This window comes from Lepidochelys olivacea, assembly GCF_965140295.1.
Source record: "Lepidochelys olivacea isolate rLepOli2 genome assembly, chromosome: 1".
NCBI classification, from domain to species: Eukaryota; Metazoa; Chordata; order Testudines; family Cheloniidae; genus Lepidochelys; species Lepidochelys olivacea.
The window spans coordinates 188,621,123-188,639,489 of NC_140411.1; the positions used below are offsets into that span (position 1 = coordinate 188,621,123).

The window sequence follows — 18,367 nt, forward strand, 5'->3', positions numbered from 1 at the left end:
TGAAAAGTGCTATATAAGAGCTCGGTATTCCTAATTATATTATTATTATTTATAATGATACTGAGATTTGGTGGCCAGCTAGGTGTCTTTGGGGTGTGAGGATGAGGCACAGTTAAATAGCCTATCCACATAGCAATATCCGTGCTGGCATCACATAACAAGACCCATAGCTAGTATCTGGGAGAGATGGGCCTAAACTGAAAAGTCAGGATCCAGACCTGGATTTAGAGCAAACCGAAGTTCAGAGGTGTTCAGATCTGGGGTTCAGGCTTGTGTCAAGTGCAAGATAGTGCCATGGAACTGGACACGGAGGTGCCAGTGGTTAATGCTGATTTCCCTTGCCCAAGGGCCCACTGTCAACCTCATGTCTGTAGGTGGGCTTTGGCAGTGCATTAAAATACATCAGTGTGCTTATCTTCCATATTGGTTGAGTGTTTTTCCTCCAGCACTACCACTTGCTGCACTGTACTCTTCTGTTTCGATGTCATCTAAGTACTCATCTGAACCAGGAGGCCAACATGCATGTTCCAGTGTGTGCATGTACAGCCTCTACACAAGTTATCTATTCATGTGTTTTAATATGACCTTCACCACAGTAGCAATATATCAATATACAACATTAAGGAAGGTAATATTTCTCCAGAGGGACCATGCCCTCATCACCTGCCACTTCTCTGATTTCAGGTTTTAACTTCTGATTTCTAGGGAATTAATTTACGGCAAACTATGGCTCATGCTTTAAGAGAAAAAGGTTGGTTTTGGCTGATGTTTAAAATATTGTTTTCCTTGATTATACCAGTATAACCCACCATGTGGACATTCTTATTAAGGTACAAGAGTGGCTATGCTGGAGTTTACTAAACCAGGGGAAGGGATAGGACAGTACTGGGCAAGAGAGGCCCCACCCCTCAGCAGCTGTAGGGCATGCTCCTGGTGGACGGATGGTTTAAAAGGACAGGGGTGGGCCAGAGAAAGGAGATAGAGGCTGTATCAGGAAGTGAGGCTGAAGCCTGGAGCTATGAGAAGGGTGGCTCCAGCACTGTTAAGGCCACTCTGGAAGCAGTGATCCAGATCCCCCTTCTCTTTGGGAGTTGAAAACTCACAAGAGACTGTGAAGAACTAGGCAATGTTCCACTGGCAGACTAAGCAGAAGCGACCTATGGGAAGTATATCTGGATGTGGATCAAACAGTGGTCTGGACACTGTAATGCCCCTCTTGAGTCAGGACCTGGTGGAGTGGATGGGCCTGAGTCTCTTTACCTGGCTCCTCTGCACTTCTTAGATGACAAAACCCTAAGGGCAGTGGAAGGGACATTCCGGAGAGAGATTGAGACCTGCCACATGCAACCCAATTGGAGCTAATGTGGCCACTCACACATAGGCGCCAATTCCGTGGGTCCTGCGGGGCTGGAGCACCCAAGGGGAAAAATTAGTGGGTGCTTTGCACCCACCAGCAGCAATGCTCCCCAGCGTGCTGCATCCCCGCTCCTCCCCCTCCCTTCCAGCACTTCCCGCTCCCTCCCGCCCAGCCGCCTAATAGCTGTTTGGCGGCGCTTAGGACTTTCCGGGAGGGACGGGGAGGAGTGGGGACGCAGCGCACAGGGGAGGAGGCAGAGAAGAGGCAGGGCAGGGGCAGGGACTTGGGGGAAGGGGGTGGAATTGGGGTGAGAAGAGAGCGCCCTATGCTGCTGTGGGCAGAGTGGCACGCTCTTCAAAATAGAGTCTGCTGTCTGATACCAGACAAAAACATGGCCAATATTGTCCCAGTACTGAACAGGGGACAAACCAGCCAAAAGGAGGACTGTCCAGTATAAAACCGGACGAGTGGCCTTCCTAGCTGGGACCTGTTGTAGAACGATCAGGCCAGAAAGAACTGAGCCACTGCCTGACCACTAGGCTGGCTGGCTATAAGACTGACAAACTACAGGGGCCTTTTCCCAGTTTAGTTTTTGCTTTGGAAGCAGTTTCAGTTAAATCAGAAAAGGCCATTCTTATTCCAGAATAAGTGTTACCACATGAGGAAGTGTACCAAGTGTAACTATAGAAGTTGAACTATACTGATATAATTATATTGGTGTAATTGGAAAAATCTCCCATATAGACAAGCTCTTATAACAAAAACTGGTGCCCTCTCATTTCCTCTTCAGGGATGAGCCTCCAGACAATCTGCGAGAACGTTAGGAGCTGCCTGCCCGCATTACAGATCTCAATGCAGCAAAAAACAGTGCATTTGGGATCTATTTAGTGTATATTTTTAAAAGACACAATCTCAGATTTTTTTATTTGCTGGCATTTTATCTGTTTAAATCTTAAATAGGGGGCCAGATTCTCCACTGCCCTGCCCTTTAGACAGCCACTTGCACATGGGTCAAGTGAGAGCTATGTGGATGTGAAACATTCCTGTTCGGGTTTGGCAGGTTTGACACCCACTTTCCCAGATGCAAATGACTGCCCAAGGTGCGGGGCAGTGGAGAATCAGACCCAGGAAATATAATATCTATAGAGAGAAATATATGCTACACTCGCAATATACTGCATAAACATACGCAGAGGAGACAGAGCATGAGAACTTTCCACTGAGGAAGAAGCAAATTGTGAAATGTGGCTTACCCAGAACCAGCAGCTCCACTGACTCCTCATTCTTGCCCTCCAAATCGTCAGGGGTGATGATGAGACAGTAATAGAGCCCACTGTCTCCCCACATCAGCTTCCCAATACGGAGGTCTGCATCTGAAAAACAAAAAATGTAGAGGATGGGGCCATCCCCCAGCCTCCTCTAGAAATGAAGGATTGACAACACTGGCTCCAACTCCAAGTGCAACCCCCTGGGAGCTGTCACTGACAGGAGCAGATGTTTGTTCCACAGTAGTTTGTGGGGATTACATCCCTAGCTAGTGCTGTGTGACAGGTCAAGCCTCTAGCTGTAGATTAAGAGACCAATCCAACTCCCCATTAATTCCAGAGGGAGGTGGAATTGGATCCTAAGAAAGTAACACAAGCCCATTACTCTGAAAATATATGTAGCTCAGTAAGCTGTGGTGTTGAATGAGGAGTTGGAGTAACACCACAAGCAAGGCCCACAAAGAGAGTGCAAGGCAGAGGATGGAGCCTTTGGACAAACCACTAACTCCCCTTCCTTTTGCCCTCCCTACTGGCAATGGCCCAGTGACTTGACAGTACTCCTGCTGGGCAAATGGGGTTTAGATGCTACTCCCTCTGGAACACATCAACCATCTACCAAAGGCATCACTAGAAAACAAAGTAAAATATTCTCTCCCCTCCAAGAGGTGAGTGTGTTTCCTCCACACCAGAGAGCAAGGGGCTAGTAACCCCTACCAGCTAACTGGCTTGTTGAATTAGAACAGATGACATGTATTGAGGAGTCCTAGTCTCACATGACCTCTTCCCACAAAAGACTGAGGGAAGTCTCAGCCCCCACCAGCTGAGTTCACACAGCTTAAATCTCTTCTTTTTCTCCTTCCTGAAACAGGAGTGGGTTTAGGTCCCTACTGGAGTAGGGTGACGAAGCCCAGCGTTGGATGAACATGAGATGCAGAATTACTCCTTCATGTTGGCAGGGCAGGAGGAGAGGAGGTCTGTTCAAAAGGATAGAAGAGTTTTGTGAGGGGGAAAGCCCAGCCGTGGAGACTGCACTTCCTATTCTCTACCACAGGAGAAGATTGCACCTCCAAGTCAGCGTTTGGGCCCATCAGTGGGAGCAGTGTGGCGAAGCCCAGAACTAAATGAACATGGAAAAAGAACAGCCCTGTTGACCCAGGAGAAAGTAACCCCTCCAGGTCAGGATTGGAGCCCCTTTGTGGAGCAGATTGACAGTCCAGGAGGAATGAGTTTAAACTCCCCGCTCTCGTTCAGATTTAGCTGGTAGAGTCCATTGTATAAGAATGAACTTGTACCACTGGGTCCTGGAACATGACTGGGGTCCCTAGGCACTAGGATTACACAAAAAATAATTATTAATACCCCTGCCCCAGGTGGAGTTAACTAAACAATTTCCAACAGCCTTCACTATTCATAACTGCCAAGGAAGGATTCTTAACAATACTAAAGCAGCTAGGGGGGCATTACCATGGACAATGGTGACATCTCTTTCCTTATAGAAGTCCCCTATTGTGACCGTGGATCCCTGCTTGGAGGCTACGACACGGACCGTCCTTCTGCTGTCCACGCAATCCAGGTAGGGATCCCACTCCAGGTTCCTTTTGCTCACTGCTTGTAACCCCGAGGTGGCCAGACCCAAAGCTTCTCCTGTGCGGTCCTGGCAGTAGGATTTAAACCTCCATTGCACCACAGCTGGCTGGGTGGAGGAAGTAGAAAAGTGGCAGCGAAGCAGGGCAGGCTGAAACAGCATAGCAACCTTCTTATTTTCAGGCACCGTGACCTGCAGTCCCTCAGCCAGTGCTACAAAACAAAAACATTGGTGTCATCCCACAGCGTGGTACGCACAACATGCTCTGATGGGATTAGATCAGTGGTTCCCAAACTTTAACAACCTGTGAACTCCTTTCACTAAATTGTCAAGTTTCACGAACCCCCTCCTAAAAATGAATATTTCCAGGAATTTTCTCTTTTACCTGAGTATAAATTATAAAAGCAGTGCCCTTGGAAATATCAAATTTGTTTTGTGATATGCTTATTACACACTATTATTAATTATTATTTATCATTACAGTATTTTTATTACATTATGAAAACGGCAACACTCTTCCAGGATCTCAATTTCATAACTTATATCACTTTGAAGAAGCCTGTTATAAGACAAGGCTCCTATGTTTTATCAAGGAGCATCAGATGTGAAACAGCATGAAGGGATTTAAGAAGCCAACTCAAAGATTCCTCCTACACAAGCATTCAGGTCTTGAGCAGTCCAGGCAAACAACGCACGTTACAACAAAGCTTAAACTTGTTCTTCATAATAATTTTAAAACAATACTAGCTGCCTATTTAATTTTAAAAACAACAAAAAATATCCACCTCCCTTTCCATTTCTTATAAGGAGTCTTGAAGTTAAAATCTCCTCAGTGTGATAGATATGCTTGCTTTGATCTGCTTAGCTCTTGGAAGTCCAGGGGCTCCTGGCTGCTGGCCCCATGCTGCCCAGGGTCTCTAGAGACAGCGCTGTCCGCCATTAGGGAATTTTTCCCCAAGAACCCCCTGTAACATTTCACAAACCCCCAAGGGTTCACGAACCCCAGTTTGGGAACCACTGGATTAGATGCTTCACGATGGTGTCATTCTCGCATGCACATCTTTGGGGCAGGAACCACATTTTTGTTCTATGTTTGTACAGTGTCTAGTACAGTGGGGTCCTCGCCCAGGACTGGGGTCCCTAGGCACTACAGCTTATACAAATAATAACAACAGCCGCACTGGGACAACTGCCTTTATTGTTGTAGGTGAACTTACAAGCAGTTTCTGTCCACCCATTGAGGATGATCCAAGTATGAGTGAACATTAGGATTGTGAGTTTAGTTTTGATATTAAAAAAGAAAGTGGATGAGAGGGGAGGGCATATTAGGCACTTGTAAAGGACTAGGCACTTTATGGATAAGGATACTTCATGCACTAAAGACATTCAGTAAGTGGGCCAGATTCTGATCTCACTCATATCAGTGCAAATCCAGAGTAACTTCATTGATTTCAATGGAATTACCCAAATTTAACTCCAGCATAACTCACAGTAAAATCTGGCTCCTTGTAATGTGCATTAACACAGTCCCGCACTCATAATGAGACACAATAGGTGTGAATCCAGATCACATAACTCTTGCTGCAACTGGAGTGCAGTCTGGCACTAAGCAAATTCTCCTCATGTGGGAGGAGCAAAGGATAGTGGCCAGAATTCTTCGGCTTTTACATTTCATGGAAATTGGTGTCGTTCAATATCTAACATTTGATTTATCTGCCAACTGACAGGAGAGCTGCGTCGCTGCCTGACATATTGGACCTCACAGCAGACACATGGGAGTGAATCACATGTGTGACTGCTGATGCACCCTTCTTTTTCGGTAGTTTAAGGTGAGTTTGAGTCAATTGAGTCCAGGTGTCAACTGACAGCCCCAGAGAGTGAAATGCTCTGTTTATCCATCGCATGGGGAGCAGCAAACTAACGGCTTGGCTACGCTTGCAGCTGTAGAGCGTTTTGGGTTAAATCAGCCTTTCGAGAGCATACCAGGGAAAGTGCTCCAGTCTGTCCACACTAACAGCTGCACTGGTGTGGCCACATTCCCAGCACTTCCAGCGGCATTGGGAGAGGTGCATTATGGGCAGCTATCCCACAGAGCACCTCTTTCCATTCTGGCGCTGTGGCTTGTGGGAAGGGGGCGTGGGGTGCGGGGCATTCTGGATCCCGTTCCAATGCCCCATGATGCATCACTTCCCATCCCAGCAATCCCTGTGTTTCCATGCACATTTGGTGCCATCTTTCAACTGTTTCTGTGCTGCACACTCTGTGTTCCCTTTCGGTCTGTGGGAATGGAGCCCGAACTGCTGAAGAGGATGCTGACGAATTTCACCAGCACATCACGTTTAGCATTCGAGCTACTCCTTAAGATCCAAAGTGACGGTGAGGAGTCCAGTGATGATATCGACTCGAGCAACGCATACAACACAAAATTGCTTGTCTCATTCATGGACATGCTTTCCACCGTGGAACGCCGCTTTTGGGCTCGGGAAACAAGCACTGAGTGGTGGGATCACATCGTTCTGCAAGTCTGAGATGATAAGCAGTGGCTGCAGAACTTTCGGATGAGAAAAGCCACTTTCATGGGACTGTGTGCTGAACTCGCTCCCACCCTGCAGCTCAAGGACACGAGATTGAGAGCTGCCCTGCCGGTGGAGAAGCAGGTGGCTATTGCAATCTGGAAGCTGGCAACTCCCAACAGCTACAAATCGGTCGCTAACCAGTTTGGAGTGGGAAAGTCAACCGTTGGAATTGTGTTGATGCAAGTTTTCAGGGCCATTAATTGCATCCTTCTCAGAAGAACCGTGACTCCGGGTAACATGCATGACATTATGGCTGGCTTTGAACAAATGGGTTTCCCTAACTGCGGCGGGGCGATAGATGGGATGCATATTCCTATTCTGGCACCAGACCACCTAGCCTCCGAGTATGTTACCGAAAGGGGTATTTCTCCTTGGTTCTCCAGGCGCTTGTGGATCACCGTGGGCATTTCACTGACATTAACGCAGGCTGGCCCGGAAAGGTGCATGGCGCACGCATCTTTCGGAACACTGGCCTGTTCAGGAAGCTGCAAGCTGGGACTTTTTTCCCAGACCAGAGAATGGCTGTAGGGGAAGTCGAAATGCCCATTGTGATCCTTGGAGACCCCGCTTACCCTTTAATGCCATGGCTCATGAAACGCTGGATAGCAGCCAGGAACAGTTCAACTGCAGGCTGAGCTGGTGCCGAATGACTGTGGAATGTGCTTTTGGCCGTTTGAAGGGCCGCTGGCGCTCTCTTTATGGGAAGCTGGACTTGACCGAAGCCAGCATCCCCACAGTTATATCCATGTGCTGTACCCTCCATAATATTTGTGAAGGGAAGAGTGAAACCTTCACTCATGCATGGGCCTTGGAGGTTCAACACCTGGAGGCTGAATCTTCACAACCAGAGAGCAGGGCTATTAGAGGGGCCCAGCATGGTGCTGCAAGGATTAGGGATGCCTTGAGGGAGCAATCTGAGGCTGAAAGCCACCAGTAATGTCTGTTGCTCTGCACGGGAGTTAACTGCAGTGGCTGTGTTTGGTACACTGAATTGTAGTGCTTGTTGCTTTCCTGGGCTAAGGTATATTTTGCTTTAGGCACGAATAAAGTATGTTTTCAAAGTGAAAAACTCCATTTATTGAAAAGAAAATTCATTTATTGAAATAAAAACAAAGTAACACAGCAATACCACAATGGCAAGGGGGTGGGGTGGGGAGTGGTTCACTCACAGACTTGAGTATGTCCTGATTTCATATTCTGCATTCCTGTCTGGAGTGCTGTGCACTGAGTGCTGCACTTCAGGATGACTATAAGGCATGTTGAGGGGGACTGAGTGCAGTGGATAAGGGTCGTAGTTTTCATGGGTGGATGGTGAAGCTAGGGGTGTAGGAGGCAGCTGGGGGCGGTAAGAACCCGGATGTTGGAGAAAGTAGGTTCGAGGGCACATGGGGGCACAAAGGAAAGAGTTTTGGGACAAGGGCTGCAGGGGGTGGGGGCGAGTGCAGTAGTGCTCCGCCTGCATGGCGACGAGCGCCTGGATAGAGTCCGCTTAGTACTCCATTATGCTAATCAGCCGATCCGTACTTTGCTGCCCGAGCACCGTGTTTGCTGCCGGCGATCCTCATTCTTCTGGTGGATCCTCCTTTCACTCTCCCTCCGCTTCTTTGCCTTTCGATTCTCTTCCACAGACTACCGCATCACTTCCTGCAGCATGTTGTCTTTGCTTTTACAGGGCCTATTCCTGAGTGCTCTCAGTCTGTCGGCCAGTGATAACGCTGGCGGCTGAGATCTCAAGGTTGCACCTACACAGGCAAAATGCAACACTTGACAGCGGAAGCATTATACACACCAGACAGAGCAATGATTCCCCCGCACTTAAGGAGGGCAATCACAGTCCATACAAAACCATACTTTGCCTATCCCAAAGCGAGGACGCATAACCCACGGGAGCCCCAGAAATGGTGAGTAAGCACAGAGTCCAGGGGGACTGATTGTTTCATGGATGTACTGTCCTCTGGGTTTCTGTGCCTTGGAGCTGCAGGGGAAACCTACACCGAACACTGTCACAACATTCTCCACAGGAGATCGTCCTGGAAAATATCTCGCTGCTGAGGGTGACCGGGGAAGCAAGGGAGGGTCTTTTACTACAATGCGGCTTCCGCCCTGGCCCATACACAGCTTGCCTGTGTGCAGCAATGGTCCCCCCGCCCCTCCCGGCACAGTGGCGTGGACACGTTAGCCTGACTGGCACAAGAACCACGCTGGCTCTCCCAATAAACCTGCGCAGGCGCATTGCCCACGTTCTGTCTGAGACTTTTGAAGAGATCACCAATGCCGATTACCGGGATGTGACAGACCACATGAATATGCTATTCCGCATCTAGGCATGCATGCAGCCCTAACTCTCCTCGCCCAAAGAGCCCGCACCAAAGAACTTCCTTCCCGAAAAAAAAAGCCGCTTACCGGGAACCTCCTCTGGTGTTTATCCTTCCCCAAGCACCAGATGCCGTGACTGGCTGCCTTCCTCCTGGCTTGAGAAGAGCTCCGGGCTGCATGCATCTAGGGATTCCAGGGTGTCTCCCCACGCCTCAGCACCCTCACTCGCGTTTTCCTCCTCCTCCTCCTCCCCCCTTGCTGTGCTGGGCTCAGAAGTGTCCATGGTGCGCGTTGGAGTGGAGGTGGGGTCGCCCCCAAGTGTCGTGTCCAGCTCTTTGTAGAATCGGCAGGTCGCAGGAGCGGCACCGGAGCAGCCGTTTGCCTCGCAGGCTTTGCAGTAGGCACTCCGCAGCTCCTTCACTTTAACCCTGCACTGCAGTGCGTCCCAGTCATGGCCCCTTTCCATCATGGTCCTTGATATTTGCCCAAAGGTACTGTAATTCCTACGGCTGGAGCGCAGCTGGTACTGGACAGTTTCCTCCCCCGAAACACTGGTGAAGTCCAGCACCTTGCCATTGCTCTATGCTGGGGCTCGCCTGGCACGTGGAGGCATGGTCACCTGGAAAGATTCGCTGAGAGCCCTCCATGCCTGGCTGAGCAAACAGGAAGGGGATTTAAAGGGCGGGTCTGACGGTTGGTCACCCGAGGACAGGGCAGCAGAGTTCAAAAGGGATGACTAGAGTGGCTAAAACAGGCATTGTGGGACACTTCTGGAGGCCAATCAGAGCGCATTAGGTGTCCACACTGGCACCGTGGCACTCCAGCAAGAGCGCAACAAACATTATTCCTCTCGGGGAGGTGGAGTACCAGGAGCGCTCCAGCCGCGGAGTCCGAACGCTCTACATGCCTTGCCAGTGTGGATGGGTAGTAAGGTAGAGCGCTCTTGGCGGCTTTATTGCGCTATAACGCACAAGTGTAGCCAAGGCCTCAGTGCAAGCTTCCCATGCAGGGGTCTCCTTCTTGCACTGCAAGGACCACTTCTAGCAGTTATTGTTTAAAAAGCATTATCAGAGTCCTATTAATGTACACGGTTCTTTAAAAGCACAGATAAGGGATATCCCCTGCCCCAAACACCTCACACTCTAATTAAGACAAACAGGAGGCAAAGGGCTGGCCTACACTTAAAAAGTTTTACCTGTATAACTATATAAGTTAAGGGCGTACTCTTATTTTTGCTGACATAGGTTATGTCTGCACTGGAGCTGGAAGGTGTAAATTCCAGCTCAAGGAGACATGCCTGCACTAGCTCTGATTGAGCTAGTGCGCTAAAAACAGAAGTGTAGCTGTCACAGAACTAGCAGCGGGAGGGGCTAGCCACCCTGAGTATGATCCTGTCTGAGACCATAGGTATGTACTTTGAGCAGTGAGCCACTGCTGCAGCAGCAGCTACACTTATGTTTTCAGCACACTAGCTCAATCAGAGCTTGCACAGGCATATCCTCCTGAGCTGGAATGGTCACCTGGTGTAGACATACACAGAGTTATTCTGGTAAAAACCCTAGTGTCGAGACAGGTAAGCTGGTATTAAGGTACCTTTTAGTTCCCAAACCATAATAAACTATACCACTTTATGTGCTTTTATTCTGGTGTAAACGTATCCAGACTTATGGGGAAGGAGCTGCCATTTTAACTTTACTGGTATAGTTAAAGTGGCAAAGCTTTCTGATGTAGATAAGTCCAAAGACATATGACAACATTTCAGGAGAGGAAGGGTTAGGATATTGTTGCTGATTAGGAAAAAGAGGGACTGATTGCAGAGATGGGTTGTAAAGAGGGATTTGAAAGAAAGAGTGGGTGCTTGACAGAACAGAGAGGACAGGGAGAGTGTTCCAGGCACAAGGGGCAGTATGGAAGAAGGGCTAATGGCATGACTGGGGGCATGGGTGACAGGTATCATAGGCTGGGGGAGGCTGAGCCTCCCCAAACAGCCTGGCGTAGCCCTGCCCATGCGCTGCCTGCCTGGCGCTCTGGGGTTGGGGTGCTGTGGCCACGCTGCCCATATGGCGCTCCGGGGCTAGGGTGCTGGGGCCACTCACCCAGCACTCTGGTTCTAGGGGTGCTCAGGCAGCCCGGAACTGGGGGGGGGGGCTGGCAGCCGCAGTGGCGGTGCTCTGGGCTCCAGGAGGGACAGAATGGGATGGAGAGGGGCAAGGCCTCAAGCAGAAGGGGAGGGGCTGGGGGCTAGCTTCCCCCAACATCCGGTTCACCTGCTGCCTATGACTGGGGGAAAAGGAGGCAAAGGGAGGAGAAACATTGGGATGAACACAGGAAGTGTAAGGGTGAGTAGGAGGAAATGAGATCTAAAGTACAGACGGTTAAATTTAGCTGGAAGGTAGTCTTTAGTGACCCAAATTAAGGTATAATATATTTAGCAGTGTGAAGAGGGTAGAAGCCAGACTGTAAGAAATCAAGGAGAGATATGGAGAAGAATGAAGTCAGCAAGGATACTCAAAGATCTTGGAGATGGGAGCTAGGGTAGTAGTTATAGAATGAAATTAGAATGAAGGAAGGTTTCTTTAAGATGGAGAAACAAGAGTGTGCTTGAAGAGAGAGGACAATGAAAGCAGAGGAAAGACCAGTTAAAAATAAAGAAGAGTCAGCCAGGGACATGGTAGGTGTGAAGGGATGTAGCCGCAGGAGGCAGTTTGAAGGGTTAGAAGCAGAAAATAAGCAGAGATCTCAGAATTTGGAGCAGAAGCAAAGGGACTGGGGAATGGAGAGTCTTGGACAAATGTTCTGCCTTTTCTTTTTGAAGAAGTTAGGAAGGCACAGTGTACAGAACCAATTCAGTCACTGGATTGTGAAGAGATTGCAACAAAGAAGCCTATTAGTGCCAGTTTGGGGGGATAGAGATACTTGTCCACTAAGAACTGGGCTGGAGACTCGCAACTTATTTCACTTGGATACCAAAACCCATGAAAACTGGTAACAAATAGCAACTACTTCTGCCTTGGGCTGGATTTGAACCTGTCACCTACTGAGTAAAGGCACCATTTTCCATTCTCAATACCTTCCCCCATCCCCGTGCTTTGTAACAAAACTGCGTAGGAAATAATATGCATAACTCCACACTATCTGCACCCAACACAGTGTGTGAAATTAGCTGACCAGATGACCCATCATCTTGCTGCAGCTCAGCTGATAAAACAGTGACTCTGCAAACATGGTGGGTATTTAAATCTTTCCCTTGTGAACTAAGTATTTGCTTAGCAAACAGTTACTTTCAGTGAATTCTACTTGGTAAAGTCCCTTCCCTGCACAGCCCACTTTCCTGTTAATGAGATTAACGGCTTGGGCAAGCCAGGGACTGCTTTAATAAATGATTAGCAGAGCTTTAGCAAACTCATCTGATCAGCCACCTGCACTCCCTTCTGAAGATCCACATAGGGGAAAAAGAGTGGGAATGTGTGGGACAATACAGTATAGGGGTTCTGTTTCCATCAGACAGTATATGGGAAGCATATGATGAGCAACTTGGCATCTTCCATGCAACATCTCAACTCTTCTCTTATCCACTTGCTTTTTGATATTCTTTAAGATGCAGTGACATGAGATGAGAAGCTGGAGCAATGGAAATCCTACTTCTAGTTAAGCCCTAATACACACACACACACACACACACACACACACACACACACACACACACTGTGGAACTGGGAAATTATAAACCTGTTATTTCTTTTGCTAAAAAATCTGAAACTGTTCACTCATTACACTGCTTCTGCTTCAACAGTAGCCATCTAAAAAAAGATATCTGATTGCTAGGTTCCATTAAAACACAGTGAAAACATGATGGTGGCTGCATCAATGGTGCAGCAATAATCCAGATGCAGCTAGCAGTTTAAGTTTCCTCACCTCCAAGAAATGTGGCTGAATTTGAAAGAATCATGAGGACAGAAAGCAGTTCATGTGTATACGAAGGTGAAATACAGAAACCTGGACTGTTTAGAGAGAAGAAGAAAAAGAAACATGATGGAGGTTTTAAAAATGATGAAAGGTTTAGTCATGAGCAACTGATTGTGTCTAGAGAGGGACTGAATTTTTCTATGTTTGGGGCTTGCAATACTGTACAGTATTCCTCTTTTCCTGCTGATTCCTTTCTAAGCTCCCTCTAGGGTTCTAAATTATGTACTGCATGTACTCACTCCTGTACTATGCAATCTGCAATAGACACAAGAGATACCAATCACTTTTGTAGTGACTAAAGAAAATTTACAGGAAGTGATTACATAATGTAAAGGTAAGCTGAGGCACTTACATTTGCAAGCAATGACTGAATCAAATACATCAGTAGAATTTAAGAAGGTCCTGGCTGTGTCCGTTTAGCAGTCATTTATTGTAAGAGAGGCGATTAGTCCAAACTGATGAAAGAATAAAATGAACTTTATTCTTAAGGTCACCAGGTGACCATGCACAGAGGTCTGTCTAGGTACTTATAGGGCCCACACCACCAATTGTCTGATTAGTATGGCTAATGCTATGAAACCACAGAACCAGCATTCCTCGGTTTTACATAACTTTGTGCATATGAGAGAAAGGTGATTATGTATGTATGAAATCAGGAGTCCCTGGAAAATGGCTTAGGAAAATCTCTGTAAAAATTTAAATCAGGAGGCCCAGGAACCTGGGTTCTGAGAGAAGGAAAGTGGAGTATATGAAAGTTTACGATGATCAACAACTGACTCAGGCAATGGTGCTATAAGGAAGGCTATGGGATGTCCGACCACTGGGAGACATTCAAGGACAGAGGACTGTTTCTCATGGGATGGACTCTGCGTGAGTAGGGGGGGAAACAGACTTCCAGGAGGTTGGCACCACTGATTAAAAGAGCTTTAAACTAGTAATTTGGGGGAGACGCTCAAGTAATCTCCATTTCAGATTCTAATATTGAGCATGAGGAAAATCAATTAAGAGAGGAAACAACAATGGAGAAAGGAACAACAGAGTATGTGATGGAATGAATACAATGGAATCTGTTTGGTCAAAATCACTTTGGGGAAGACAGGAAACAGAGGCTCCACTAGGATAGTGCTTGGGGTCTGCTACAAATCCTATGGATCTGATTTGGATATAGATAGAGACCTCTTTAATATTTTTAATGAAATAAATACTACTGGGGATTGTGTGATTATGGGAGACTTTAATTTCCCAGTACAGACTGGAGGACAACTGCTACTAATAATGGTAAGGCCCCAGCATTCCTGTATGTTAAAGTCATCAGATTTCTTCATCAAATAGTCACCAAACCAACAAAAAGGTGATGTCATTTTAGATTTGGTGTTGGTAAGTAGCGAGGACCTCGTAGAAAAAAGGTTGTAAAGGGTAGCCTTCGTCTGAATGAGCATGAGTTAATTCAGTTTAAACTAAATAGAAGGATAAACAAAAATAAGTCTACAACTAGGGTCCTTGATTTCAAAGGGCAAACTTTACAAAATTAAGGGAATTAATTAGGGAAGTGGACTGGACTGAAGCACTTAAGGATCTGAATGCAAAGGTGGCAGAGGCTTGGAATTATTTTAAGTCAAAATTGCAGAAACCATCTGGAGCCTGCATTCCCAAGCAAAGGGGGAATTTGTAGGGAAGAAATGCAGACCAAACTGGATAAAACAAGCATCTCAAAGAGGTTATGAGAAAGCCTACAAGGAATGGAAGAAGGGAGGGATCAGCAAGGAAAGCTACCTTTTGGAGGTCAGAAAGTGTAGGGAAAATGTGAGAATTGCCAAAAGCCAAGCGGAGTTGGACCTTGCAAAGAAAATTCAAACCAATAGTAAATGGTTCTTTAGACAGAAATAAAAAGAAAACAAGGAAAGAGGAAGTAGGACGCTAAGCACTGAGGATGGCGTGGACATTAAAGGCAATCTTGGTGTGACCTAACACCTAAACAAATACTTTGCCTCCATTTGTAATAATGGTAAGGAGGAGCTTATGGACAGTGGCAGGGTGGTTAATGGGAAAAAGGATATGGAAGTACAAACTACCACATCTAAGGTGGAAGCCAAACTCAAACTGCTTAATGGGACCAAATCGGGGCCCGGATAATCTGCATCCAACAATATTAAAGGAATTGGCACATTAAATTGCAAGCTCAACAGCAAGGATTTTTAAGGCATCTGTCATACCCTATGACTGGAGCTTTGCAAATATAGTAACTACATTTAAGAAAGAGGAAAAAAGTGAACTAGGAAATTATAGGCCTGTTAGTTTGATCTCAACTGTATGCAAGGTCTTAGAACAAATTTTGAAAGAGAAAGTGGTGAAGGACATAGAGGTAAACATTAATTGGGATCATACACAACATGGTGTTACAAAAGGCAGATAGTGCCAGACAACCTGAGCTCTTTCTTTGAGAAGATAACCTGAATCTTAATAAAGCATTTGATACAGCTCCACATGGGAAATATTAGTTACATTGGAGAAGATGCAGATGAATATGAGACTCAACAGGTGGTTAAGGAACTGGTTGAAGGGGAGACGACAATGGGTCATGCTGAAAGGCGAACTGTCAGGCGGAAGGGAGGTTACTAGTGGAGTTCCTCAAAGATCGGTCTTGGGACCAATTTTATTTAACATTGTCATTACTGACCTTGGCACAAAAAGTGGGAGTGAGCAAATAAAATTTGCAGATAGCGTAAAGTTGGGAGGTATTGCCAACACAGAGGAGGACCAGAATATCATGCAAGAAGATTTGAACAATCTTGAAAATTCGAGTAATAGAAATGGGATGAAATTTAATAGTGCAAAGTGCAAGATCATGCATTTAGGGACCAACAACAAGAATTTTTGCTATAAGTAGGGGACAATTCATTTTGAAGCAACAGACAACAAGAAAGACCTTGGTGGATTGGTTGATCACAGAATGACTATGAGCCATGAAAAAGGCTAATGTAAGCCTAAGGTGCATTAGGATATATTTCCAGTAGAAATAGGGGAGCATTATTACTGTTATACAAGGCACTGGTGAGACCTCATCTGGAATAATGTGTGCAATTTTGGTATCCCGTGTTTAAGGAAGATGAATTCGAACTGGTACAGAGAAGAGCTACTAGGATGTTCAGAGGAATGGAAAACTTACCTTATGAGAGAAGACTTAAGGTGCTTGGCTTATTTAGCCTAACAGAACGAAGGCTGGGGGGAGATATAATAGCTCTCTATAAATACATCAGAGGGATAAACACCAGGGAGGAAGAGGAGTTATTTAAGGTAAGGGCCAATGTTGGCACAAGAACAAATGGCCATCAATAACTTTAGATTTGAAATTAGATAACAGTTTCTAATCATCAGAAGAACGAAGTTCTAGAACAGCCTTGCAAGGGGAGCAATGGGGGTAAAAAACTTAACTTGTTTCAAGACTGAGCTTGATAGGGTTAATGGAGGAGATAGTATAATGAGATTACTTACAATGGCATATGGCCTGCAACTGCTATTAGCAAATATCTTCAATGGCTGTAGATGAGACACTAGATGGGGAGGGCTCTGAGTTACTATAGAGAATTTTTTCCCCGGTATCTGGTAACTGACCGCCATATTTGGGGTTAGGAAGAATTTTTTCCCAGGTCAGCTTGACAAAGACCCTGGGTTTTTTTTCACCTTCCTCTGTAGCCTGGGGCATGGGTCACTTACTGGTTTGAACTAGTGTAAATGGTGAATTCTCTGTAATTGACATCTTTAAATCCTGACTTGAGGCTTTCAGTAACTCAGCCAAAGGCTAGGGATGTATTACAGGTGAGTGAGTGGGTGAGTTTCTATGGCCTGCAATGTGCAGGAGGTCAGACTAGATGAGCTCGATGGTCCCTTCTGGCCTTAAAATTCCATGAGTAAAGAAGATGAGAGCCAGTGAGTACATAACTAAAGGGATTTGGAATGTTATATAGAGACTTTCACCTCTTGTTGCTGGTTTGAATCCAGTGCAATTAAGTACCTTCCAAAAGTCATTACTATCTGATTGAATGCTGGTAAGTGACTTATGGGAAATGAACTGTGGCCTCAGTCCACGCCCAGTGGACTGGTGTTCTTACCATGGGCAATAAGTGTCAACCTTGTTAGTTAGCAAGAGACCAAAGTTTGAATAGGCCATAGAGACTGAACAATACTTTTAGCTCTAGAGGTGATCCTCCAGGCCAGATCTGAGGTACATTGGTGGAGTAGTGTGGGGAAGCATGTACTGCTGCTGTACCTATTCCATGGACAAAGCGAGAGCCACAGACAAATCACCACTAAACTCAGAAGAAAAAGAAAGAAAAGTGGGAAGAAGAAGGCACAAACTGTGTAAACCATGAGTCCCAGGCCATGGAACCCCACTATGAAAACATTTGGCCTAGAATCTAATCTTGATTCTTCAACCTAACAAATGGCAGTAGACACTGGCTTTTTCCTTGATCTTTCCCATTCACTCTGATGTGGCTCCATGGATGCTCCATGCTCCTGACTTCACTGGTGGGCTGCACTGCAGCACGAGTTTGAACAATCCCTGCAATGTTCAGGATTACCCCAGGCCTTTTACAAGAGTCAGGGATCCATCAGAGGTCACCCTCTCATCAATAACCCACCCATCTCATTAAACTCTCCAGATCACGTGACATTCACTCCTAACAACTTCACACTGTTGCCTCTTTGTTATATTCCTCAAACCCATGGGTATACGTTCAAGTAAAACATTAATACAGTTCTACTCACTGGATCAAATACCACCCATCCCATTACTGACTGAAAGTCGCTACTATCTTATAGTAGTTTCATGGCATCTGCTATGTGGTCTCAGCTCACCATCACAGTAGGGTTGCCAACAGTCCCTTATTACAAGGGATGCCCTTTATTTTTTCTTCTCTGTGCAGCAGGATTGGGAGTTGCTGAGTGCTGCAAAAAGGAGCAAGAAATACCTTTGGTGAATGTAGGTGAGTGGTGCTTATCATTAATTATTGTTATTAATAATAATAATACTAATAATATCGGGAAGAAGGAGATGCGAGGGTGCTAAGAAAATAGTCCCTTATTTTTGAAATACAATGTTGGCAACCCTACAGCACAGAAACCACTTTCAGAATTGCCAATAAATGTCAGTCCCAACCAGGAGCCCTAGAACTGAATGGGCCATCCGTGACTGCTACTCTGACTGAGTTCTTGAGTGCATTAGTACTTCCACCACTGCTAGCACTACTCACACGCAACCTGTTGGGAATAATAGGTAATAAAACGCACACAGGTCAGTACC

General features: G+C 46.2%; 1 protein-coding gene across 7 annotated transcripts in view; it reads right to left on the bottom strand.

Moving 5' to 3' along the window:
* Positions 1-18,367, bottom strand: part of ILDR2 (immunoglobulin like domain containing receptor 2) — a 48,873-nt gene that overhangs the window by 26,537 nt on the left and 3,969 nt on the right. For 6 of the 7 annotated variants that reach the window (XM_084628024.1, XM_084628022.1, XM_084628020.1 and 3 more), the window contains exons 2-3: positions 4,087-4,419; positions 2,611-2,730 (exon numbers count right to left, since the gene is read on the bottom strand). In XM_084628024.1, the coding sequence (XP_084484150.1) occupies positions 2,611-2,730; positions 4,087-4,419 (453 nt within the window). The remainder of the gene's footprint in view (positions 1-2,610; positions 2,731-4,086; positions 4,420-18,367) is intronic. The other variant, XM_084628026.1, reaches the window with a different exon arrangement.